This window comes from Toxorhynchites rutilus, chromosome 1 (assembly GCF_029784135.1).
Source record: "Toxorhynchites rutilus septentrionalis strain SRP chromosome 1, ASM2978413v1, whole genome shotgun sequence".
Classification (NCBI taxonomy): domain Eukaryota; kingdom Metazoa; phylum Arthropoda; class Insecta; order Diptera; family Culicidae; genus Toxorhynchites; species Toxorhynchites rutilus.
Genome location: NC_073744.1, coordinates 201456956 through 201484283, shown reverse-complemented (window position 1 = coordinate 201484283; position 27328 = coordinate 201456956). Strand labels below are relative to the sequence as shown.

At 42.2% G+C, this 27328-nt stretch overlaps 2 protein-coding genes across 3 annotated transcripts in view; one reads left to right on the top strand and one right to left on the bottom strand.

The window, feature by feature from the left end:
• LOC129770303 (protein wings apart-like) overlaps positions 1-15827 on the top strand; it is a 51510-nt gene extending 35683 nt beyond the window's left edge. For both annotated transcript variants that reach the window (XM_055773042.1, XM_055773050.1), the window contains exons 4-8: positions 3005-6014; positions 6081-6354; positions 6427-6506; positions 14894-15084; positions 15156-15827. In XM_055773042.1, the coding sequence (XP_055629017.1) occupies positions 3005-6014; positions 6081-6354; positions 6427-6506; positions 14894-15084; positions 15156-15368 (3768 nt within the window). In that variant the 3' untranslated portion in view covers positions 15369-15827. The remainder of the gene's footprint in view (positions 1-3004; positions 6015-6080; positions 6355-6426; positions 6507-14893; positions 15085-15155) is intronic.
• LOC129770316 (uncharacterized) lies at positions 8049-9103 on the bottom strand. The gene is made up of 2 exons (XM_055773058.1): positions 8401-9103; positions 8049-8338 (listed from the first exon to the last, which is right to left on the bottom strand). The coding sequence occupies exons 1-2, from the start codon at positions 8902-8904 to the stop codon at positions 8261-8263; spliced, it is 582 nt and encodes a 193-aa protein (XP_055629033.1). The 5' UTR covers positions 8905-9103; the 3' UTR covers positions 8049-8260.
• Positions 15828-27328: the final 11501 nt, after the last annotated feature.

Here is a 27328-nt window from a genome sequence, read left to right as displayed (position 1 = left end):
TACAACGGTCACACGTCTGATCAGAGGAAGATATCGTGATGCTAGAGCTGCTGAAAAGAGACTCCATCGCAGGAAGAAACGTCAACATTCGGAACAAATTCTTGCGGGGGCGGAGGATTGCTTCTACAGGCGCGACGGGAAGCTTTTATAAAAAGATAAACCGTAAAAGGAATGATCAACTACAGGGAAGGGAACCTGATTACCGATAAATCGGAGGTGACCAGGTTTAGGCAGCAACATTTCGATGGGTTGTTGAATGGTGAAGATTGAGTCGTCGAAAGGAATAGGATTGAGCTTGAGGATGATGGACAAGCTGTGGATCCACCAACCATAGATGAAGTGAGGAAAGCAGTGAAAGAGCTGAAGAACGGCAAAGCGGCTGGGAAGGACAGCATACTTGCCGAGCTACTCAAAGTCGGTGGCGAACAGCTAGTTTGTTTTATGCATCGGATTATCGAGCGGAAATGAACAGATGAAGAACTACCAACGGACTGGTTGGAAGGACTCATTTGCCCGATATATAAAAAGGGTCACCGCCTCGACTGTAGCAATTATAGAAGGATAACTCTCCTCAACTCTGCGTATAAAATTCTCTCCCGCATCCTGTTCCATAGACTGAGGCCGTTGCAGGAATCTTTTGTTGGCGAGTACCAATATGGTTTTCGAGAGGGACGATCTACAATGATCCAAATGTTCAAGCTGCGAGAGTACAACCTGCGGACTCACCATCTGTTTGTAGACTACAGGGCTGCGTACGATTCAGTTAAACGAAACGATCTATGGCAGATAATGCCGTAACATGGTTTCCCAACAAAACTAATTAAGCTGATTCGTGCCACCTTTGATGGGTCTGCATCAAGCGTCAGGATAGCGAGTGAAACATCCGACTCGTTCGTAACGTTGGGCGGTCTGAAGCAGGGTGACGGGCTTTCGAATTTACTATTCAACATCGCGTTGGAAGGTGTTGTACGAAGGGCTGGTGTGCAAAGGAGTGGTACCATCATCACGAAGTCTCACATGCTCCCGGGATTTGCGGACGTCGTCTATATTATTGGTGTTTACCATAAAGCCATGGAAGAGGTCTATGGACCTCTTAAGAGGGAAGCTGCGAGGATTGGGCTCATCATAAACTCTGCCAAAACGAAGCAAATGATGGCTGGTAGAGAACGTAGTGACCCGTCTGGTGTTGGTGCTGCGGTTGTGGTAGGTGGGGATACTTTTGAAGTAGTCGACGAATCTATTTACCTGGGTACATTAGTGACATGCGACAACGAGGTGAGCCGTGAAATTAAGAGACGGATAACGGCTGCAAACAGGGCGTTCTACGGATTGCGTAACCAACTGAGGTCCCACTCAAAACTTGCGATCTATAAGACATTGATTCTCCCAGTGACACTCTATGGCCATGGAGCATGGATACTGATCGAGGCTGACAGGCGAGCTCTTGGTGTCTTTGAGCGTTTAATCTTACGGTTCGTCTTCGGCGGCAAACTAGAAGACGGTGTATGGCGCAGGCGCATGTATCTTGAGGTATACCACACATTCAAATAAGCGGATATAGTCGAGCGAATAAAACACGGCGGTTTACAGTGGGCTGAACAGTAGCTAGAATGTCGGATGAGCGGTCAGCAAAGGCTATATTTAGCAAAAATTGCGATAGAGGATGTCGATTTCGTGGCAGGCTTCGCATTCGCTGGACGTGTGCTGTTGACGAGGATGTGGGTGTTAGGGGAGACTGGAGGACAGCAGGCCAAGACTGAGCAACATGGTGATGTATGCTGGATTCGGCCTTGGATCTATAATCGGTCCATCGCCAAAAAACAAACAAAACAACATGTCCAAAATTTACCGAGGAACAATGCATTAACACCTTAGTCTATGATCTTATTCGGTCACGCATCGATTCGTCGATTCAACTCTGCAGAGCGTCCTAGTCCTCATTTGCGGTCGTTTGTCTGCTCTCATCCACCACACCAAGGAATGATATTAAATACTTTATTAAATGATGTAATAGATTACATTTTTCATAAACGAATTTTAATGTCTAGTGACCAAGCAAACAATTTGTCATGCGTACATGCGAAAACAGAATAGAAACATACGGTATGAGGCATGATGTCGATGCCAACCTCTCTCAGTTTCTATTCTGTTTTCGCATTTTCGCATGACAATTGTCATGACAAATGGTTTGCTTGCTAGTGACCTTTTTTCGCGAATGTATATGGAGTTCCCATGATTAATAGGTAACGGTATTCGGTATAAACAAAATATTATTAGCGTGGAAAGACAAGAGGATCTTTTTCAAGGGAAAATAATTCCGACCGCAAGGGGTTAAACAGGTTTAAAAAAAGTATCACAAGAAATACATGTTAATCGAAAAACTAGCCCTTGAACAAATCTCGTATAATTTGCGCCTTTTTCGTTGCTTTGTCGTAAACAGCCAGTTAAGGTTTCTAAGGTTATTGAAGATCCGATGATTGTTGAACTTTTCGATTAACGTGAGTGAAAGCTTGTACTTTCATCCATATTTGCCTTTTTGAAATGTTTCCGGTTCGTTGCAAAGGAATTGTCGAATGAAATCTTGTCTTTCCATGCGCATTTGATGATGCTGACTGCCGAACGAGACCTGATATTGTGTTCCAGCATAATTGTTGGTCCATACATATTTTACATAATCACTCCATAGAACAACCCACCGCTTCCGTTTTCCCTCCAGAAGAATAATTACAAATTAATTCAAATACAGATAATAACGGAAGGAAATTGCTAACGAATTAGTAATATTAGTCATATATAATAACCATTTCTCTGATTGTGGCGATTAATCGATTATTCCAACAAGATTAATCTATCGAATAATAAACAGCTGAAAAATATTCGATTATTTGATGAATGATTCATTTCAAAAATCAGACATCACTAGCCCCAACCATATTGTCCAATCCATAAATCAACACTATGATATCAACAATATTTAACATTCTGTATTTTCCTTTTCACCTAGGGCACCTCCCGGCTGATCAGTACCGACAGCGAAGATGTCCATTCGCCACCGCATGCGGTTAGTGTTCAGCCCCAACCACCGGTAGCATCCCAGCAGCAGCCGGTCCCGGCGGCGGCGGTGGCTGCCGCATCGGCTTCATCCGCAGTTGTCTCCCACGAGGTGGAAGAGCAACCAGAGCCAGCATCCACAGCTGCACCCGCACCCTTAACCACTGCAACAATTCCAACCATTGTGATAAAACCTGTGGTGCCATTGCCTCTCGTAGCTACCACTAGCAGCAGTAGTACCCCGGAGCAACAAGAACAACAACCTCGGAAGGAGGATTTGAAGATCAAAATATCGCTGAGCAAATCGTTGATTAACAACGCCGGGAGCACTAACAGCAGCGGTGGTAAGAGCAAGAAGGAAAGTAAGAAGGAGCTGCGGCATTTTAAGAAGCGTGCGATTGCACGCGAGAAGGGCAAAACAAGCAACAAGAGGGCCAAGCGTGGTGAGGCGGAAGAAACGCCCCCTGAGGTGGCGTACGACGAGGGAAAAGACGAAGAACTATTGGCTGAAGTGGCAGACGATTTGCGGGTGGATCCGATTGTGATACCCGCAATTAGGCCAACCTTCCCACTGCCTGGAACGGACGCGTACGAGCTGTACCGAACGCTAGCGTCTCCCTCCGGTGGAGACGATTTCGATTCTCAGAGTTCGATTCTTGGAAGTGCCTCGTCCAACAATACTCCCAAACATGGCGGCTTAACGGCGGCCGAGGACTGTCGAATCATTCACAGCCGAGGATCGAGCGATTGTGGAAGCGATTTGGAGTTGTCCCAGAACAGCTCGACGGCTGCAGCGCCCCCTTCGGAGATTAATTTCGAAAGTGAAAACACCCAGGATATTAAAGAAGACGAACCAAAAGTGGTCGAAGAGAAAAAGGAGCAACCTCCCCCCAAGGAAGAGCGAGTGGAAGTGCTGAAGTTGAGCTTGAAGAGAGCCCGGGTGACAACCAGAGCTACGCGAAGCAGCGCCATGAAGAACGCTCAAATTGAAGTAATCTCCAAACCGGAACCAGTCCCGATTCCAACGGCGCTGCCTACAGCGGAGCCACCGATCAAAAAGTTTGGTCGTTCAACACGGAATCGTAACAACAACAACGTAGTTCTACCGGAGGAAAAGCAACAGCAGCAGCTTTCCACCGAATCGGAACAACCAGCAATCGATCCGATTCCGATTCGTGAAACAACTCCACCGCTTGCCCCCGTTCAAAAAACTGCCACACGGCAATACAGTCGGCGGAAGAAAAACATCATCCCGCCAGACTACCAGCCGGATCTTATCACCAGCCCACACCGACAGACCGATATGCTAGACTCCGGTCCACCTCCATTCACTCTAGCTTCGGAGAGCGAATCCGCCATAGCTGTTACGAAATCGGCCTGCGATGCGGCAACAGAACTGGATCTCACCATCGCGGTTAGCCGATCAGAGCCGACAAAAGCAGTGCCCGGTTCCGTTCAGGATGAGAACAACCCGGAACCGACAGAGTACAAAATTAAGAACAAGTTCAAACGATCTTACTTCCGCAGCGAGGCACTGGCCAAACAGCAACAACAGCATCAGCAGCAACAGTCGGAATGTAGACCACTCTCGGAAGCGCCCGCTAACAATACCATACCATCGGCAGCGCCAGCCAGCACATTAACGGTTCCTCCCATCACCATTCCAATCGGATCATCCAACACCCAACAGCAACAGGATCAGTCGAATCTCCAGCAGCAACCGGTGAAGCTTGTGATATCAAAAAAGAAGGGTAGCATCTTCAAAAGCAGACCTCTGACCGGGAGTGCAGAAGCGACGGACAAAAAGCGACACGTGTACAAACACAAGTGGGATGACGATGACGATGACGGGAAGGACAAGAGCGCGATGGCTGAAACGGAAGGGGAAAAGAAAACGACGCATGTTTTCGAAGGTGAACCTTCGGGGCTATCGCGGGTGACGAGGGCGCGAAATTCGGGTGGTGGCTCCTGCACCGAGTTCGATGATGATTTTGAATTTGACGCGAAACTAAAGTGCGACCGGGACGCAAAACCGTACTACACGGTGGTGCGGAACGTTAAGAAGGCCCACCAAATCCAAGAGATCGGGGAATCTCAGGAAATGGACGACGACGTTGAGTATATACTGTCCGCTCTCCAGCCGGACAACCCGAACGCTACCCGCTGCCTATCGGCCATGACGCTGGCAACCAAATGTATGACACCTGCCTTCCGAATGCACGTGCGAGCACATGGGGTCGTGACGCGGTTCTTCAAAGCGCTGAGTGACGCCCATCTGGATCAGAGTCTGGGCCTTTGCACCGCCACCATTATGTTCGTCCTCTCGCAGGATACCCTCAATATGGATCTCGATCGGGACTCGCTCGAACTGATGCTTAATCTGCTGGACGCGGACCATCGTTCCAGCGGGGACGAAGATCTCAACCGCGGGCAGCTGGAGAAAAATAAACAAAAGGTCCACGAGCTGTGCGAGGAAATTAAAAATTCCGGCAAGGCAAAGCACATGGATTTGGAGAACATCACGGTTGGATCGCTGGCGATGGAGTCATTGCTTTCGCTCACCTCCAAGCGGGCCGGCGATTGGTTCAAGGATGAGCTGCGGAATCTCGGCGGGTTGGAACATCTCATCAAAACCGTGTCGGACTGTTGTCGACAAATTTCCGATTACGTTGTCGAGTGGACCGATGATCTGCTGTCGAAACTGCGGAAGATCGAACGGTGTCTACGAGTGCTGGAGAATGTGACACTTCTGAACGAGGAAAACCAGAGTTACATCCTGCAGTACGACAATGGAAAGCTGGTGCACACGCTGGCGAAACTTCTCAAGCTGGTGGACGGTGAGGTAGTCCTGTATCCAACCAACGAGCTGACACCGAAAGAAGAACGGGGCGCTGTCCTACGGGAGGTCATAATACCGGTGCTGAAAATTTTCATCAGCTTGACGCATCCCTTCAATGAAAATGGTGAGCGAGTTGGTTCATTTTAAAAACTTGACACAGATTATTCTAATTCCACGATCATGATTCTAGCTTACGGTGCCTCGGTAATCGGACCATTGCCACATGTGATCGCCACAACGCTGCATCTGCTGCTTCGGGTGGGTGAATACGTACCGCAGAAGTTCATCTTCGAAATGAACATTCTGGTGCTGCTGTTCCTTATCAATCTGACGATGTACACCAAAGCGAACCGAAAGCTGCTGATGGCGGCGCACGCGCCGGATGATTTCAGCGACGGTGACGGGCAGCAGATGGCCATCGATGCCCTGGTGGAGTACTTCCACCGGCAGGATGAGCTGGCGAGGTAAGAATTGACCGGGGATTGTAAGAGATTTGAGGTTGGATTTATTCATTCGCGCGTGTTTCCTGTTTTCAGGTATGCGGAGAAGAACACGGATGCCATTTTGGATGCCAAATCCAAGAGGAACGAAGATATTGAGGAGACTGTTACCAAATGTAAGTGTCACCACAAGATTCAAGATTTTTCTTACGTAGGATTACGTCTATCATTTCTGTACCGGGGTGTAAGTTCAAGCTTTCGAGAACGAAAGGAGCACACTTGGAGTGGAAGGTTTTGAGAATTGATATCTCTTTGCTGGCTGATAATGATAATCATTGCATTCGAAAGATAAAATGTCCAAGAGTTATATACTTGTTAATTGAACAGAAAGCTGGGTCCGTGATTGCAACTTTAAGAGCGCTTACCTCAATTTTCGTCCCGGTCGGCATGCAAATTTGCGCAGTAGATTTTGGAGTGTGAGTTCATTCTCCGGATTGCAAGTTAGGATCTATGTAGCGAGTGGCCGATGGACTTAAAATTTTAGTTCGGTGCTTCAATGATCAATATATGTGTACTAGGGTGGTAATGGATGCATGGAAATAATGTCATCGTCGGATTTGAAGAACTGACTATGAACATTTTGTTTATTGACCCAAAAAAATGACCTATGCAAAATTTCAGCTCAATCGGACATGATTATGAGTGCCTCAAAGTTTTGATTTTTGACAACTGACCACTCGATTTTCGGTCAAAACGGATTCAAACTATCGACATATCTAATTGAAGCCAATGAACTAGCCTATTATTAAAAAAAATTGTAAGTGGTTGTATCTAGGACACAACCGCATAATTTCGACGTAGAACTAAGCAATTATATTATGTAATTAACTTGTTTACCATTTCGAATATTATTTTAGAACGCATCGAAATTTTTTGTAATAGATAGACCTTCTTCGTTACAAATAAATTTGATGAACGTCCTTTTACGTTTGATATGATGCCTAGGACTACCAAAATATGTGAACGGAAGATTTGTCAAACGATCAATGTATTTTACATTTCTCTCTGAAATTATTGCACATCTCATGTTTACGTAGTTCTCGAACCGCGAAAGTTCATCCACGTCTAGTATCTGAAATGACAATTTTCCCAGGCTTCTCAGTTTAGAAGTACGTTTTAGGGAAACATATTCCGGTCTGCACAAAGACATGGGAGTACAAATGAAGTCAACACCAAAAATTACCCTCGACTTGCATGTATCTGCAAAGCGGATTTCCCCAGGCACATTAATTTTGAAGTCTGTGTTGGGGAAACCGTAAATCGGGCCAATCAAAACTTGGCAGTTAGGGCGTTTAGATAACGCTTGATATTTTACAGTTAGGGTAGATAGGGTCAATATGGTCCCCCTAAGAACGAAACGTCCTAAAACACGTAGAAACGTTTATAAATTATGCTACATGTTAAAACCTCACGTTTAAAACTTTATTGATCGATGTAAATTGCATGAATATACTTTAAAAAAGATTTATGTGGAAAATTAACAATTTTAAAAATGTGTTCCATTTCCGTCGATCGAAAGTACTACGGGGCAAAATAGTCCACCATGCGGGGCAATATGACCATGTTAGTTGTTTCAATCTTTTGAGAATGTTTTCGCTAGGAAATAACGTAACAAGTTCATAAAAAGGAAGTTCATTCTATTTTGCAACTATCTCGTATATTTCATTGGGTTGTGATCAAAGTGATTGGACTGCAATTTTTCGTTACTCAAAGCAGGAACAGAGAATATCTGTGCCGTTATGTACCCAATGTTGGCATCGATAGCGTTGGATCCATCCATCGCCGCCCGTAGAGGAACTGAATTGTGCCGACAGTAGCAACATAGGGAGTCCTGTGGAAGATTCTATGATTGTTATTCCGTGTTCAGCACTCAGCACTCAGCTGAAGTTATAGCGCTTTTCTGCCTTTTTCCCCGCATTGTTAGAATTTTGGAATTTCTGGTCTGTACCTGTTGAATGAAGATAATAATTTTTAGTGTACTTGCTTCTCCTATTGATAAGAGATAGTTACTGGAATCACTGAATTCTCATCGACGTTGAATTGCCTTGGAATGTTGTACTTCTGTTGTACGTTCTCCAGTGAATCGTAGAATTTCCCGACTGCAATGCGATTGAATTCTTGTGCCCTGGCGACGGAGGTTGCTTCTGATGTTCGAAAAGAGAGTTGTGGGTGGTACTTTCGAAAGCCAGCCAACCAATCTATTCCGGCTAATTGCTTTTGGCTATTGGAAGGGTGAGGAATATCATTTCTTTCGGCCAAATCATACGCCAGCTTCCGGATTTCTCTTGTCGTAACACCGTAGAATCGTTGTCCATAGCGAGAATACTGCTCCGTCGTAAAAATATTACCAAATGATCCGAGCAGCTGGAGCTGCAAAGGATCTGCACAATGTAAATAACGTTCAAGTGTTTTCCGCGGGACACAATGCACTAAGAATGCATGTCGCATTGCCGCGTTCAAGCCGTTCTGTGACCACTTTTTACGATCGGATGTTCTGGTATGCTTCCGCATCATGATTCCACATCTAGCTATTTCCAACTATGTTTACAAATGTTGACAACTGTATTTACAGGTTATGTTGAAAAAATACATGGTCATACTGCCCCAAGCAGGTATGGCCAATCCGCCCCGTTCATTTACGCCCAATAAAAATGAACTGATCTTATACATATGAAACGGCAAAGCAGTACTATAAATCAGTGGAAATTCAGTATGAAGCGTACAGAGCTTATTTTGTTGACTGCTTTTGACGTAGGACTACGTCTAACCGGAAGATATAGGGGGTGAAATGAAGTAGGTAAAAATGCAAGATTTGGAACGCTTATAACTCGAGCATTTCTCAATAGATCGCAAAGGTTTTTGCATCAATTGATAGGAAATATATCTACGCATCTATCATAACGAATAACATTTCATTTTTCTTGAGATAAATAATTGAATAATTGTGAAATATCAAGCATTGTCCAAATGCACTATGTGCCCATTTTTGATTGGTCCATTTTGTGCTCCTCATATCGTACCGACCAAAACGGGCAACCAGAGCAGCAGCGAAATACAATGAACCCGATTGGAAAGGAAAAAGAAAAAATATGAACGAAACATTGGTCGCAGTCTCACACATGCGTAATTCTCGAGCCAGCCAGTCAGCTTAAAAATCCCCGCTCCGCTGCCGTAACGATCATTCTCATCCAAATCATACACCACATCGTTTCGCATCACAACATATCAACAAACCAACACAAGCAGCCATGTCTGGACATGACAAAGGAGGAAAAGTGAAGGGAAAGGCAAAATCCCTATGCCGAGCGCGTTAGTACCAGTGCTCCAGTCCACCTAGTCGGCATTATATAGTTTCGGCCGCCGAAGTGATCGAGTTGGCTGGCAAAGCTGTTCGCGACGATAAGAAAATCCGCATTCAGAACAGACCACATTCGGTTCGGTGGACATCTAGACAAGAATAGGCAGTTTCAGCGAGTGACGAGCAGAAGATAAAAGTTTGTTCTTCATACAAACTGCTTTGGTGGCAAATCCAGAACAAGGCAGCATCGATGGCGTTCGAAATGGTTTTTTTCAAAACCACGAGTACAAAGTTTTCTAAATTGGAACCATTCCATAAAACACGGCGCTTATCAGGGCCATTAAGCCTTTCAAAAAAGAGTTTACGAAATACAGTTCAATGCATTCTAAAATATTATCCAAAATAATAATAAAACACAAATTGATTTTTCATAATTTGTTTGCCAGGATATGAAGAGTATGAGAATTTTGCAGTTGTGCTGAGCTTATTGATGGTTGGGGACTTTCTCGATTATTCAATTTTCACCAATTCTTAAATTGCTTCCAGATTGAAAATACAGTAATTTTAGTTCGATAATTAGCTAATTGGATTTTTGTAAACTCTATGGGGGTCCAAATTACGACCCAATATGTCCCAAGCTGGATGGGAAGAAATTTTCCAACTGTGAAAGCTGTACCACTGTCATCGCAAATGTTCAATTACAGGTTAAAATCACCTCCAATGCGACACTGAGTGGTGCTTCGGCATGTCGCATTAAATGTAATTTACAGTACAACATGTCCCAAGCTGGATGAGAAGAAATTTTCCAACTGTGGCGAGTGGCAAACGCACTCGCTAAACAGGAAGGTTTAACCGAACAAGATGGAGATATCGAGTGATAACAAAACAATAAACTCTTTAGATTAAAGATGATTTTGTGGACCTGAAAAGGACCCTTTTTAGCGTTTGCTTCCTTCTCCTTCTTCTTGTCGGTTTCCGAGATATTCTTCTGCGCCGTGCCGAACTTTTTGGCGGCTTTTCCACTATTCCACTAGTCTTCGGTGCCTTCGTGTTTGTTAGAAACACCTGCATGTGAATCCAACGAGCGAACAAATCGTAATGAATATATTTTTTGCCATTGCTGCCTTTTAACGCTCATTCGTTCGTCTCGTTGGACTCGCTCCTTTGGCTGAGTCTGCTGATTTGTCTCTATCCTGTGATCATTCTCTTTCAAACCGTAAATCAGTGTGGCATCGTTTCACATCACATCGCATCAACGGATTGGTGCCGGAGCACCAGCATACCTAATAGCGGTTATAGAATTTCGGCCGCCGGAGTGCTCGAGTTGGCTTGCAAAGCTGCTCACGACAATAAGAAAACCCGCCTACAGAACAGAGCACATTCGGTTCGGTGGCAACAATCAGTTTCAGCGAGTGGCAAACGCAATCTTAAAACGGCAGCAGGTAGAAGAAGGAAAATGTTTGTTTATACAGACTGCTTTGGTGGCAAAACCAGCCACCGTAAAACACGGCGCCTTTCATGGCCATTAAGCCATTCAAAGAAAAGTTATTAAAAGGTATTCACAATACCAATGCATTCTAAAGTGACAAAATATGGCATATAATATGAACTGAATTATTTTGTTTATGCTTGTTTTTGAACTTATTGGTGGTTGAGGTCTTTTAAATTGATCATTCAGTTTTCACAAACCCATACGTGGTCTCCGAATTAAAAGTGGCTCCAAATTACAACACATTGTATGCAGGATGGCATTAACGAATTTTCTCGGTAGCAAGAACTGCTTTCTTTAGTTGATAACTGATGTTGAAAATTGACTGACGTTACATCCGCATTGTATAGAAACATAACTAAGGAGCAATATGATGAGCTATGCATTTCCTGCTACTCTGTTCTTATTTTAAAGGACTTTAATTCGAAGGTCATCCGTCCCTGTATTCACATTGATTTTTCAGAACGTTTATAGCTCGTCTATTCCTCGACAGATTGTAGAGTTCGTCTCCAAAACCTCAGTTCTTTTTCATTTTTATTTATTTTGTTTGCGGAGACTACAAATATTACAATTCATTCGTGTCCGAAACCACAGTTTAAGGTACGGTAATGTGCTCAATGAACTGACGACCACCTATGCATTCCTTATCACAGCCATCATTTTGATTGTACGATATGTGCATACGCCGAAAAATGCCCGGCGTTGAACATTTAATGAGTACAAAGCCTTCGGAAAAAAAATCAAGAATCTTATAGTTGATTCTTGATTTTTTTGAGAAAAGTGAGAAAAAAATGAGAAATTTTTACAAAAAAAAACGCAAAAACACAACCAAAAGGTTCATTTCAGAACTCCCAACATGTTCATAAAGAGTAAACAGTAAACTAATCCATATTTCAGGTAGAGAGGTAGGTATTCACGTAGGAGAAGATAATAAAACAACATATTTAAAATATATATTTAGAATAAGTTGTCCCCGTTGTATAGTCCTACGTCACTCCGGTTATGTCCCCGACATTACCCACCCGTCTTTTCATATATGTTTTTTGTCATAATCAGTCAGTGTGAGATTCGTTCCAATAACTTTATAAAACAATTGAATTCGAATACGAAATTAGTGCTATTGGTTCAATAATAAGCTCAAACGAAGGGTGGCCCATTTCGTCCCGCCTGGTAATATTGCACCCATCTACCCTATTCAATTGTTCATCTCATGAAAAATAACATTTTATAAATTGTGATAGACGCGTAGAAATAGTTCCTATCAATTGATGCAAATATCTTTCGGACTTGTTCGGAAATGTTCGAGTTATAAGCATTCGAAATACGGATAGGGTTAGCACACAAATCGGCAGAACAAATGTGTGGGAAAAAAGGAAGTTCATCCAGTTTTCATGAATTTAAACCGTTTAGAGATCAGAGAATGTCCGATTCGATTGGCATGCAAATCATGAAAATTCGTTTACAGTGAAACTAGTTATTAACGTTAACTTTATCTCATAAGAACGTGACCTGTTTTCTGATCTGGCACCCTTCCTGAAAGATGTAGTTCTACGTCAAAATATTAAGCTTGCTACAAAAATCGATTTTATTTTCGTAATTATTGATTGTAGTCGTTTTATATTGTTTTCATAGCTTTGGACTAGAGGGCGCTATATTTTTTCTCGAAAGCTGAGGATTTTTTACATAACATATCTCGATATCAGAGATGGTATTTTTTAGTTTTTGAGATATGATTTTTCAAATTTTTCCACTTTCATCAATAAATGGCTTTTTGCAAAAATTCATAACATTTGAACTACTGAACCGAGTTAGATGACCGACATATCAAATTGAAGCCAATAAACTAACCTTCTTTGAAAAAATATCACACTTGCGCGAAGATTGGACTCTAGCCGCATAGGTCTAGTCTAGTGAATCATGAACTGAAACATCTTTAACCATCTAGCATTATTTTGGGGTGAATCAAACAGAATCTCAAGGTGAATGCTCCTAAGCTCCTAAGGGGTGGGGTATTGAGGTTGCGTCATACGGAAGAAGCCGTCCATTTCGGCTAAAGATAAAAAACCATCTGGAATATGCCCGTAAAATGTAGTATAGCCTGTAGAGTTCGTGGACGAGTGGAAATTCAACATTTTTGGGTCCGATGAGTGCTCTCGTCGCTGAGTGGTTAGCGTCCTACATTATCATGGCGGGGGTTCGGGTTCGATTTCCGTTCCAGCCGGGGGAGTTTTCGCCAAAGAAATTCCGTCCCACTTGCACTGAGGTCACGTGTATTCTAGAGCTTGGATTTCCAATGAAAATATACATAAAAAAATCGAAGAGGGGGTGTTTTGAGGAATAAAAGTTTTTAATATCAAATTCAATTTTTTAATAAGATTTTTCAACAGGGCATTTAAAATGTTATAAGTTAAATGTTCTTATAGTTCATTAATTTTCCAACAATTTTCTGAAACATCATATTTTTATCAGACATCTGGATTTTGATTCACGATTTTTTCATATCTTGTTGCACTTATCAAAATTGCCTTGTTTCAACTATCTTATGAGTGCAGAGGCTACTGTCAGAGCAACGCGATTTTTTTTCGCAGCAGAAACTTGGAAAGTTTTATCTTTTTTCACTTCTGCGCAAGTGATCTCGCGCTTCGTTCTGATTGATTGGAGAATATAAGCGAAAATTCGCTCAAATTTTTCTTCGTTGTGAAGAAAACAAGCTTCACTCGGTAAACAATAGGGTTTTTTAAAAGTCCGTTCTAGGGCATATTCTTGAGAATCTGAACTTCAGAAATATGAAGAAAAAAAATCGGCTTTTTTCAAATTTCTAGACTAGGATATTCCCTTAAGGGGGTATTCTAGTGTAGAGACACGAATTTCGGACGTTTTTTCGAACTCCGTAAAAATAAAACAAAGAATATTTTTACTATCCATTATATCATTATTCGTTTATCTATCTTTCAACAATAAAACAAAAATAGGACGGAAAAAAAATATTCATAATTAGAATAGTTACATGCTGGTGAAGTGAGGGTGTTCAAAAAAAAGTTGTGCCATGGCGTACACGATTCCAGTCCTTCTGGTTATCTGAAACAAAAAAATCGAACAGATTCTGAATCAGTAAAGATGTCGCTATGGCATGAACCTCGGACAAGTCAAAAACATGGGTTTTAACAAAATGGCGGCCGTTTGAAAACAAAAATGCTGTTTAAAACGTTTTTTTTTTGCGCTTACCGATTTTTTAAAAATAGTAAAATTAAAAAGTTATAATTTTTTATTGGTTCATGCGATAGAGAGATGTATGCAGATTATTTTCATATAAATTTGACATAAATCGGTTCAGTAGAACTTGAGATATCGTGTACGCCAGTTAGAAAAAAACTAGTTCCGAGAGAAACGCGTTTGAAGTTCATTGTGATGGCCGTAACAGGTTAGATAGCACATCACTAAGATGGCTCTAACTAGGTAAATAATAGGATTTTCGATAAGTCCTTTCTAGAGTATATTCTTGAATGCCTAAACTACAGAAATATGGTAAAAAAAAAATTTCGATTTTTTCAGATTTCTAGACTAGAATACCCCCTTAAGAAAAGGGATACTAATTAAATTATTATCAATCATAATAATTTTGGGAAGAACCAGATTTTTAAAGTAATCTCAGCACAATTCAAGAAAGAATATTCGGCCACTCAAATTCTATAGCTTCTAATTTTCTGTTGTTGCAGTACTTCAAAAAGCGGGTCACCATATGGAGCACACGCTAATGGCCAGTTACGTGTGTCTGCTGATCGGTTGGCTCGTGATGGGCAGCGAGGAGAACGAGGCCACCGTTCGAACCTACCTGAAGGACAACAATTTCGTAATGATGGTCAGTTCGCTGGAAAAGTATTACAACTTCCTGAATCTGACAGCCAATGTGAGTATCTTGCAATAATGCTCCTCCGCAGAATATGGTGTTCAAGAATGATGCTGTTGTTTTTATTTCAGTCCGATGCACTCAGCTTGCAGCACGTGCGCCAAACCAAGAACATTATCGACAATCTGAAACGACTGGATTCGGCGGATCGAGTTGCCAGTAGTCAACCGTCGGATGCATGCTCCAGTCAAGCTTCCGGTACTACATCATCTTCTCAACAACAATCACCTTCCACACCGCACCACCGATACGGATCGCGATCATCCACCAGGGCGCACTACTGACAGAAGGCCTCGCTCTAAAACGGGCGCGCTCCCATGGCCCCCGGACATTTGTGTGCGCGCATAATGTTCCAAACTTTATTCCCCTTGTTGTCGTCGTCGCGTGCTTTTGTTTTTAGTTTCATCAAACCGCACATAAAATTATTAATTTTAACGAGAGCATTCATTTTGGAAGTTGTTTTAACTTGTTGTTCACGACGAGAGCTCTGTTTTGCGGACAGGTACGATCCAATCGAATGCCGCCAAACATTTGTAAAGTAGTGAGAAAAGGGCGGGATATCAAGGGGAACACCGCCCAACCAGGAAGTATAATTACAATTATGCTGTGTTCCATATTGCCCACGCCCACGGCTGGGTCCACTCCCAGCCACAAATACAAAACAGTTTATTTTTTAATTTACCCGTGTTTATTTTTATCTAGGCGGTAAGGTAAGGTTATAAATATATTAACTACTAAACGTGTATTAGTCTCACTGTTGATATACATTGTCCCATGATGGTTAGCATATGTAAGACACCCGCGCTCGAACTGAGACTGAGTTGGATTTAGTTGATTTGATTCGGGCCTCCCTCCTCTTTGCTATATTATCATTAATGATGATGATGATGATGATTCTGCAAAGTAGTCTTCTAGTGAAAACAACAGAGCAACATAGCCTGTGTTGTAAAGTAAAGCAAAATAAACAAAAATCACACAATTGGTGGATAGAATAAAACAAAGAACCAGCAGCGATGCAGCTTTTTTCATCTAAGAGAGAATATTGAAGTATAACAGAAAAAAGTAAGAAATGTAGCTCTAAGTATCTTTTGCGTTAAGTGTGTACATAGTATAATATATTGTTTAAATTATTAAGATGCATTAAAAGAGAAGAATTCTTTGAAAAGAATACATTTTTTAATAAAAAAAAGTGCAGAAAGTTTACGAAAATCTTTAGTATTCACATTCAAAGGATGGTGAACCTGTATGGAATCGTACGTGGGAGTATCACATTCCATATTCTTGCCGACTGACTTTTGAATTTCAAGATTCTCTCTTGTGTAGATTTTGAAAACTCAGGATTGCTCGGGATTGCATTGTAAGGTAAGGATACAGCAAGAATTCTCGTTAAAAATGCTACTTACGCAGCTGCATTATTGTGATATCCAATATACCGCTCAGCTTTTGAGACGTGCAGACGTATATTCCCATTGCGCCTATCACAAGTGAAGCATTAACCGTTGATTTTTCTAATACTATACTGTGCCGCGTCGCGTGATCAGTGTTCCGCGATGAGGCGAGAAAACACGTTTAAAATAGACTATTCTCAATTCGCCGTTAAGCCGTCGGTCGAAAAGCTTGTTGGATTTTGTTCTTCAGTTCTCGGATTGAAGATGGAAGACATCTTCTTCTTCTTTTTTCTTGAGGAACCATCTGTTGACGGTTCGATGTGAGGGCCAGTTACTGCAGACTATATGCCCTGTGTTTTTCTGCTGACCGCATACTGTTGTGTTTGTAAATTCATTCTAATGACTTTGACAAATGATCGCACATGTTGTGTTTATAAATTCATTTCAATGACTTTGACAAATTCCAATATTTCTTTATAAAAGAATTGGTTCCCAGATTCGAATAGTTCAGTAAGCGTAGCAAAATGAGTTTCATATGAGAATTTGGATCGTGATACAGCGTATCTTGGGCAACCCATAATAACATGTTCTGATGTTTCTGGTACGGCGCAAATCTCACAATTTGGATCATCTGTTATTTTCATTTTTGCCAACCAAAATTTTGAGAAGTTATGTTCGGTTATGAGTCTGTTTAGGAGCCTGACTTCATATCCTTTGCATGTGCTTCCAGTGTACCACGGTTTCTCCGAAAATACAGGTTGAATCGAGGAGAAAATTTTGCCCTTGTCTTCTGAATAAACCTGATACCAGTCTAAATTTCTTTTCTGCATCTGTTTTTTAAGCTGTAACATTGCGTCATTGAGTTGTAAACGATTGCTGATTACGCTGGTTGTTGTTAGTCCTCCTTTTGCAAGCTGATCCGCGATCTCGTTTCCTTCTATATTGACGTGGCTGGGAATCCACTGTATCCGAATGTCCCATCTTCTGCAGATGGTAATAATATCTGTAACATTCTTTTCCGCTAATCCAGATTCTTGTGCGTTTTGCAGTATAACACATGCTGCTCGTGAGTCAGTGTATATAACCATTGCACTTTGCTGTTGTTCCTCGATGATATTCGTGGCGATTCGAATCGCGTAAACTTCTGCAGAAGTTATGCTGGTTACATTTTCCAATCGATAACTGATTTTCTGTTTTGAGAACTCTGCATATATACCTACTCCGCACACCGTCCCGTCCTTTGAAGCGTCAGTATATACCTTTCCACGATGCCTATCTCTTCCATTCATCACAAAAAGTGCCAATTGTTTCAACCGCATAGGATTACAATTTTGCTTCGCTGAGTTTAAACCTTCTAGGCAATCGAAGATTTCGATTCCTTCAACTCTACACATCTTGATCAATGGATCAATATTGTCAAAAATCCTTTTGTTACTCCAATATATTTTTTCCATGTACGTATATTTGGACCATTGCTCGCTGTCTTCTGGTAAGTGTACTTTTCGAAGTTGCTTAGCTACTACATTACCTGTAGAAATACACCTTGCAACTTCTCGTGATGCAACGTATTGTTGTCTGATGTCTAATGGACCATGTCCGCTTAGACCTGCCAATGCATTGAGTGGTGTCGTCCTAGTTGCGCCAGTCACCCGGCGTAGGCATTGATTGTTCGTCACAGTTAACATTTTGCGATTTGTTGGTTTGGCGTTGTTGTAAATACCACAGCCGTATTCCATAACACTGCGGAAAACTGCCTTGTATACTTTAAGCATTACGTCTGGATGAGTACCATTCTTCACACCGCTAAGTATCTTAACCATATTTAGGCGATCTTGAATTTTCCTTCGTGTGTCTTTGATATGAATTCCGAAACTCAGAAAGCGGTCTATAGTTACTCCGAGATATTTATGATACGGTACTGTCTCCACTAATGTGCCGTTTATTCTAATGTCTAAAGTCTTGTTGTTGTTCATAAACAGCACCGCTTTGGTTTTGTCTGGATTGATTTCAAAATTTAGAGATGTTGCTGCTTCCAAAAACGTACCGATGAAATTTTTAGCGGCTTCATTCAACTTTTCTAGCGTTTTTGCTCTAACAAGTAGACCAAAATCATCTGCGTATTGCACGAGTGCTCTATCTTCCCGACTTATCTGGTGAAGTTCTAACGTATATACGTTGAAAAGTGTTGGGGACAAAACATCTCCCTGGGGCAAGCCATTCGTGATTCTCCTGCAAATACTCCGATCGCGCAATTGGAGGCTGATTTTCCTCTTCGTAAGAAACGATGATATCCATGACTGTATATCCACAGACACGCCGAGTATAGACATTATATCCACTAATTTTTCTACTTTGACCGCATTGAATGCATTTGAAAGATCGATACATATTAAAGCAGTCACAAAATTTTCTCTTTTGCTTGCTTTTATCCAGTTTATCACAAAGGAAACGCAAGTGGTCGTCGATAGATGTTTACGAAAACCGAAAGAGGTATCCGGAAGCACCCCACCTGATTCGAGGAACTGTTGTAAACGGTGTAGTACTGCTGAATTCGCTACCTTTGCCAACGTTGGTACTAACGAAATCGGTCGCTTTCCTGTGGGTATGCTCTGGTCACGACCATGTTTTGGAATAGCAACCACCTTTATAATTTTCAGAGATTCGCTTACTATTCCGCGCCTCCACATGATATTGATATCTTCGATGATCTTGTCCGTTACCTCTGGGCTTAGACACCTGAGCAGTTCGTAAGTTAATTTATCTTCTCCTGGCGCAGAGACTTTTCGTTTAGAGTTGAGTATCATTGTCCAGTTCTCCCTCGTCAGTAAGTCATCCGTGGCTACTTGAAGTGGATAAAATGGATACTCTATTTCTGGAGCTGAGTATTGTGCACCAAAATGTGTATTAAGGAAACATTCAGCTTCATCTGCATCGTCGTAGATAATGTTATTTTCTTTCCTGCTGATTCGCTTTCCTGTTAGTCTACCTATTTTGAGCCACAGTTCTTTCGATTCGGTAAACGGTCCGACTTCATCCGGAAATTCTTCGAACTTCTTTTTAATTTCTTCTCGTTTTCTTCGTAGAAAAATTGCAGCTTTCCGCTTTAACTCTATGAGGTTCTGCACACTGGATAATCGGTTGAATTCTTTCCTTGCTGAATTTTTCTCCTTCCATGCTGTCTCAACGCTATCTGACCACCAAAATTTCGGTGTGCGAACATCTTTCTTCTTGTTCCTCTTATGAATCGTTATGGAATTTCTTGTTAGATCTTCTATAGTTTGCACACTTGATAGGTTCAGGTTAGAGATTTGTTCAGTAATCCTCTTTCTGTCAAAAAAGAACCCTGATCTAGTCTCATTTTCACTTGTCCAATCAATTTCAATTCCGACATGATGGCTTCCTATGCCGAAATCTAATGTTTTCCAACTCATATTGTTAATCAATTCTCTCGAACATAGTGTAACATCGATTGCAGTAGATCGTGCATTATTACAAATAGGTATGAATGTGTACGAGCCATCATTTAAAAAGAAAAGATCACTGTTGTTGGAAACATCTACCAGAATTTCACCTTTTCTATCACAGATATCGTCACCCCAAACGAAATGATGTGCGTTTAGGTCTCCTCCAATCAGCACTCGTTTAAAACCTTGCAAACCGTGGAAAATTCTTCGTATATCATCTTCAAATACCTTCAATGTAATTGAGGGGCTCGCATACAGTGATACTATTACTAAATCAAGGTGTATGATCCGTACACTAGTCACCTGTGTCAATCTAGAGACGATTGGAGAAGGAATCAGTTTGTAGTTCAACGAATTTTCCAAATATATTCCGGCCCCTCCATACTTATCATCTCTTGAACTAGGAATATAATGGAAACCAGTTATTTTGTATTTGTTAGTGTTTTCCATTGCTTGATATGTCCATGTTTCCGATAAAATCGCTGCTGAATATTCATATCCATTGAGTACACGATGTATTTCATTTTTATTTCTGCTTAAGCTTTGTACGTTGGCTTGGAGTATTTTAAAGGTTTTCTTCGCCATTTGGGATCTCTGGTAGGTGTTCCATTTGATCTGTATCCATAATTATCGTGTTAGTCAGATTGAAATGTTTCATAGTACATCTTCTAAATGTCTCTCTCACGTCCATGTCTTCGTTCACATTTTCGATAAAGTCCGCGTAGAAAGACATAATAAGCTCCTGTTGTCTACGGCTTTCCGTGGCTTGCATCTGGTGGAATTTTTCCATAAGTAGTTCTTCCTTTTTCTTGAATTCTGCTTCCAATCGCTCCTTTTCCGTCGATTTGAGGTTTTTGTTCAATCCAGTTCCATTTTTTGCCTCTGGTATCTCTGCAACAATAAGATTTCTTTGTTCAGTAGTTTTATTAGCAGCTGTTTGCACCAGTGGCTGTTCACTTAAAACTCTCTTTTGCGATTTTTTCTTCGGATCCTCCTTATACGTTTTAACAGCAGCATGTACTGCTTTCCTCTCTTGATTGGTTTTTATCCATTCCTCACGCATTGGGTTCTTCCAAGTGAATTGGCCTTTCGTTAGTTGTGCATATGTTTCTGCTACTGTCGGGAACTCCTCCACATTTCGTAATGGTTCGTACATATTTTGTAATTCAGGCACTTGTTCTCGGGCTTCTGCATACGTCCAGTTTCTCTTTGACATTAGACGTTTAATATCGTGTTGTCTTTTCCGCTCGGGACAAGTTTGATCTACCGAGCTATGTTCGGATGACTTACAGTGAAACGCAGTGGTATGTTTTCGAGCATTTTTGATATTCTTCTTGTTGTTCGTGCCGTTGACTGCAGCGTTGGCATCTCATTGCTCCTTTGCAGTTATCTGTCTTATGTCCAAATCTCAGACACTTCAAGCATATTATTACTTTCGGCCTAAATGGCTGTACACTGCTGGAGCAGCAGAACATCTTGACGTTTCTTGGCAATTCGTTTGCACGGAAATTTATGCTTATTCTGTTTATCGGTACTTTTCCAATGCCTTCCTCATACCTTGTCATCCTAATAACATCCATTATTGGCACTTCGCTCTGGATCTCCGCCTTGAGTTCGTCCACGTTGATATTTGTTGGAACACCTGCGACTACTCCTGCGATACACACCAAATGTTTTGGTACATATGCTCTATATGCGCTGTCTCCTTTGTTAAACATTTCGATCAGTAGATTAGCTTTCACGTAACTATTTACAAAGACCATGATTTTGTACTGTCCCACGTATTTCATATCACTGACGTAGTTCTTCATCCCTAGATCTTTCAGCGTACTTCCGAGCGAAAATTTGTTAATTTTTACGTTTTCTGTTCTCCCCTGAAGTTCGAAAAAGATTCGATACGGTGCCATATCCGTTATGGTGTACTCAAAACTGCTCAGTTTTTCTGCTGTCTTCTGAGTAAAACGGTCCGATTCTGCAACCCATTTAGTTCCTCTATACTCCGTGTTTTTTTCACTGTTTTGCTTGAACTTTTTTGCAATCGCTCCTGTGCTCTTCATTGCACCCGGATCCGGTGGATCCGTCACCTCCTCCTCCATATTCTCCAAGGTTGTTTATGATTTTCTTTTTCTTCTTTTTCTCTTTTTTCCAGTTCACTCAAATATGGTATTTCGTAAACAAAACCAATAACGCTGCCCAATTGTAGAATTGGAAATAATCAACTCCAATTCTTTCTTTTTTTTTTTAAATATTAACACCGATTTGATAGTCAAAAAATGCACAACTGTAATTTTCCGAGAGAAAAACGTAGACGCGTCTGCATGAAACAGAAAATTTTTGCGCCAGCTCTACAAAACACAGTCCTTCAACCAAATGGTGAAACTGGAAGACATCAAACGACTTCAGTGCCACAGAGGTGATGCATGTGCGTTCGTAAAAGTCAGTGAATTGGCGATCGCACAAAAAGTCGTCGATGAACATGACGGAAAGCACGAAGTGGAGTGTGAGGGGAAGAAACACACTCTTCGAATTACGCTGGAAGATGGTAGTGTAGAAGTACGTGTTTACGATCTCCCGGAAGATGTATCCGAAAGGAAGGTCGTCGATTTTCTCACTGCGTTCGGTGAAGTAATCTCGATCAAAGAAGTATCGTGGGGCGAAAACAATGAAGCCCAAGGAATACCGCTCGGCATTTGGTCCGCTCGTATGCTGGTAAAGCGAAATATAGATTCCTGGGTAACAATCGACGGAGAGCAAGCGTTTGTCGTGTATAAGGGACAGCTTCATTCCTGCCGCCACTGCAAAGAGCAAGCACACACTGGCATATCATGTGTCCAAGCAAAAAGCTTATTTACCAGAAAAGCTACGCGAACGTGGCGAAGCAATCTGGACATACTAATAGGTCAACTTCCAATCAACAACATAAGAAATCAGCTGGTGAGAGACCGACACAAACGAAGAAATCTACCGCTCCACCACTGACATCATCACAAGTGTTTCCGGAACTGCCGAGTGTTACGAACCAGAGTGAACCCTCGGGTTCAAAAACGCACACAAGTGGGCAGCCCGAAAGCACCTCATGTCCAAAACCGAATGCAAACAGCCAGCCTGTAGCCCAATCTCAACGAACCAAATTGCTAGCGCCACCGCAAGCTGTCGTAGCTGTGGACGATTTTTTCAAAAAACCAGCGTTACGATCGCAGAGCAAGAGTAGCAATGGTAATGAAACAGATGACTCTACCACATCCAACAGCAGCAAATCGAACCGAAGACGACCGGCTGGTAAAAAACCTCGCCGGGAAGATACCGACGGAGAGAGTTTTGAAGTGATGCTAATCTAAATGGCTCCCACATCGTATAATATTTCGTCCATCAACATCGCTACCATCACGAACCCCACGAAACTGAACGCTTTACGAAACTTCGTCAACAGTCAGAGCCTTGACATCGTGTGTCTGCAAGAAGTAGAGAACGAGCAGCTCTCCTTGCCTGGCTACGTCGTTTTCTTCAATGTAGACCATACGAAAAGGGGCACAGCTATTGCTCTCAAACAACACATACAAGTTACAAACGTTGAGAGAAGTCTGGACAGCCGACTGATTGCGCTGCGAGTGCAAGACACGACGATCTGCAATGTTAACGCTCCCTCCGGTTCTTCACAACGCGCCGTTCGGGAAATTTTTTTCCACGAAACGCTTCCCTACTACCTTCGTCATAACACCACGAATGTAATCTTGACCGGCGATTTCAATTGCGTGCTTCGAACATGCGATTCAAGCAGCCCGAATGCGAGTCCCGCTCTCAAAGCAGCCGTCCAGCAACTACAACTGCACGACGTATGGGAGAAACTATGTCCCAGTGATAATAGTTTCACGTACGTCTGTCGCAACGCCCAGTCGCGCCTAGACCGCATCTACGTCAGCAGCGGTCTGCGCGACCACTTGCGTGTAGCACACACCCATGTCTGCTCGTTCACCGACCACAAAGCGCTCACACTTCGTCTATGTCTTCCCCACCTTGGACAAGAACATGGTCGTGGATTTTGGTCCCTTCGATCATATCTTATGACTAACGAAAACGTTGCGGAATTCCAGTGGCAATACTGGACCCGACAACGCAGAAATTACGGCTCTTGGATTGAGTGGTGGCTCTGTTTCGCGAAACCCAAAATAAAGCGCTTCTTTAAGTGGAAAAGTCGATCCGTTTTCAATGAATTCCATAGTGAACATCAACGTCTGTACGGCGAACTACGACGTGCATACGACGGATACTACCAGCATCCAGAAATGTTGACCACCATCAACCGACTGAAAGGCGAAATGCTAGCGCTCCAAAGGAGATTTTCTCACAATTTCATGAGAATCAACGAAACATACGTGGCGGGAGAACCCATATCGATATTCCAGTTGGGGGAAAGACGGAGAAAGAAAACCATAATCACGCAGCTGCAGACAGAGCGGGAGCAAACAATAACAGAGTCGAGATCGATCGAGGACCACATGGTCACCTACTTTTCGTCACTATACTCAGAGGAGGCGAGAGAGGCCGATGGGAACAGTTTCATATGTGAACGTGTTATTCCGCCAAACGACGAAGTCTGCATGAGCGACATTACGACAGCAGAAATATGGTCTGCGATAACCGAAAGCGCACCACGAAGATCTCCTGGCTGCGATGGAATACCGAGAGAGTTTTACCATCGCATGTTCGACGTCATCCACCGCGAGCTGAAACTTCTGCTGAACGAGGCGCTCAACGGAAATATTCCTGCAGTGTTTGTGGAGGGTATCATCGTGCTGGTCAAGAAGAGGGGAGGCGACCATACGGCCCGATCATACCGTCCGATCTCACTGCTCAACAGCGATTATAAGCTGTTCTCCCGTATCCTCAAAACCAGGTTGGAGCGAGGGAACACCACGTGCTAAGCGAAGGTCAGAAATGCTCGAACTCAGAGCGGAACATTTTCCAAGCCACTCTTGCTCTGAAAGACCGCATAGCGAGTCTCCGTCATGACCGTCGTGCTGGGAAGCTAATTAGCTTCGATCTCGACCATGCGTTTGATCGGGTCCGGCATTCTTTTCTCTTCCAAATCATGCGTTCTCTCGGCTTCAACGACGATTTCATCGCTCTACTCTCGCGCATCGTCAGTCGATCTGCGTCTCGACTGCTTATCAACGGACATCTCTCACGGTCGTTCGAGATTCAACGATCGGTACGACAGGGGGACCCGTTGTCAATGCACCTCTTCGTACTGTATCTCCATCCACTAGTGTGCAGACTCGAAAGTGTATGCGGGAACGATCTGCTGGTAGCGTATGCGGATGATATCAGCGTGATCGTCACATCGACAGCGCAAATTGAAGCGATGCATGAACTCTTTACTCGCTTCGAAAATGCTGCTGGGGCAAAATTGAATTTGAGAAAAACTGTTGCTATCGATGTTGGGTTTTGCGAAAACGACAGTTTCAACACCCAGTGGCTGCAAACAGCCGATGTAGTCAAAATATTGGGTGTAGTTTTCGCAAACTCGATAAAGCACATGACAACACTAAACTGGAATGCACTGGTGGGGAAGTTTTCACAACTAATGTGGCTGCACTCTCTGCGTATGCTGACGCTGCATCAAAAAGTGATCATGCTTAACACGTTCGGTACCTCTAGGATATGGTACCTCGCGTCCATTCTCCCACCGTTGAACGTACATATAGCGAAGATTACATCAACGATGGGAACATTTCTCTGGAGAGGGACTGTTGCCCGCGTCCCGATGATGCAGTTGGCTCGCTGCAAGGAAAAAGGCGGTCTGAAGTTACAATTACCAGCGCTTAAGTGTAAGTTGCTCGCAATTAATCGTCATTTGAAAGAGATCGGATCCGTTCCTTATTACAGTTCCTTTCTTCTCCAAACAAATCCTCGACCACAAATTTCAGTAGATCTTCCTGACCTCAAACAAATCCTACAAAACGTATCCCAAATTCCACACCAAATCCTACAAAACCCCTCCGCCGATCAAATCCACAATCACTTCGTCATTCAAACCGAAACACCAAGGGTGGAACGAAATAATCCAGCAGATGACTGGCCACGCACGTGGCGAAATATTGCATCGAAGCATCTTACTTCAGAACAGCGTTCAAAACTGTACTTATTTGTGAACGAGAAAATTGAACATCGAAAATTATTTTTCGTGATGCGGCGTGTAGATGACGAAAATTGTACACACTGCGACAACCGAGTTGCAGAAACAGTAGATCACAAGTTTTGTACATGTGTTCGCGTCCAACTAGCTTGGACGGTACTTCAACAGATGATATCAGGCATCTTAGGCGGATGGAGGAGGCTTGATTTCGAGGAGCTGAAAAAACCTACCCTACTAGGAATTAACAGAAGGAAAACAGTGAAAAAACTTTTCATTAATTATATTTGCTTTATCAATGATTCCAATGATAGAATTGATATAGATCAATTGAAGTTTCATCTACATATGCAATTTTGACGAATTAAAATGAAACAAGCAACCTTTATAAAATAAACTGACAAATAAAACCATTAAAAAAAAATATCTAGGGTTCCAGCTGTCAAATATCATATTCCGACCGGAGAATTATTGGCGTGCAGAACAACATAATTGCAGTTGAAACTGCTCGACGAAAAGGAATGATTCACCAGAGATGGTGAAAAAGAATAATTCTTCATGTTTGAAAATGAAAAGCCAGATCCGTCAGAATCGTCGTCAACTGTATGCGGCACCGAAGACACCGTATGATTTGTTTACGAATCCCAGTGATCCCATCTAGACTGAGGGACTTTAATCGCACGGAAGAAATTGTTACAATCAATTGCTTGGACTGACGCAGGTAAGATGAATAAGGTCGATAGTAGATGTAGTGTAACATAAGGATTTGCCGATGTTATAGAGTAAACTAACTTAAAAATGGCAGCAAAAGATACAAAAAATGAGAAAAACTTCATCATATTAATAATCATTCAACCGGCAAACTATTTGAACACTAGTTCAGATGTGAATTGCATTTCCGTAAGTGTCTTCAAAAAAATCGGTAGTCGGATTTGATATTTAGACCTGGGTTGGATTATTGTAATATGGTTGTAATATGGTCATAGTAAAGTATAGACCCGATTCTATATGACCGGACGAAGAATTCGCTGGTTTCTTCACAATTTTAGTCCTTTGGGTTCAATTTGAGTTATCGATCATTTCAATCATTAGCTCAAAAGTTATGAATTTTTGAGAAAACATATTTTTGGAAAAATAGCAAATATAATACAGGGTGGGCCATTTAAAGTGGAAGGATTTGTTTTTGCAATAGCAAAGTAAAGAAGTGGAATTTAAATTATTTTTTTTGAAATTCATTTATTTTGGTCCAAGGAGATTTG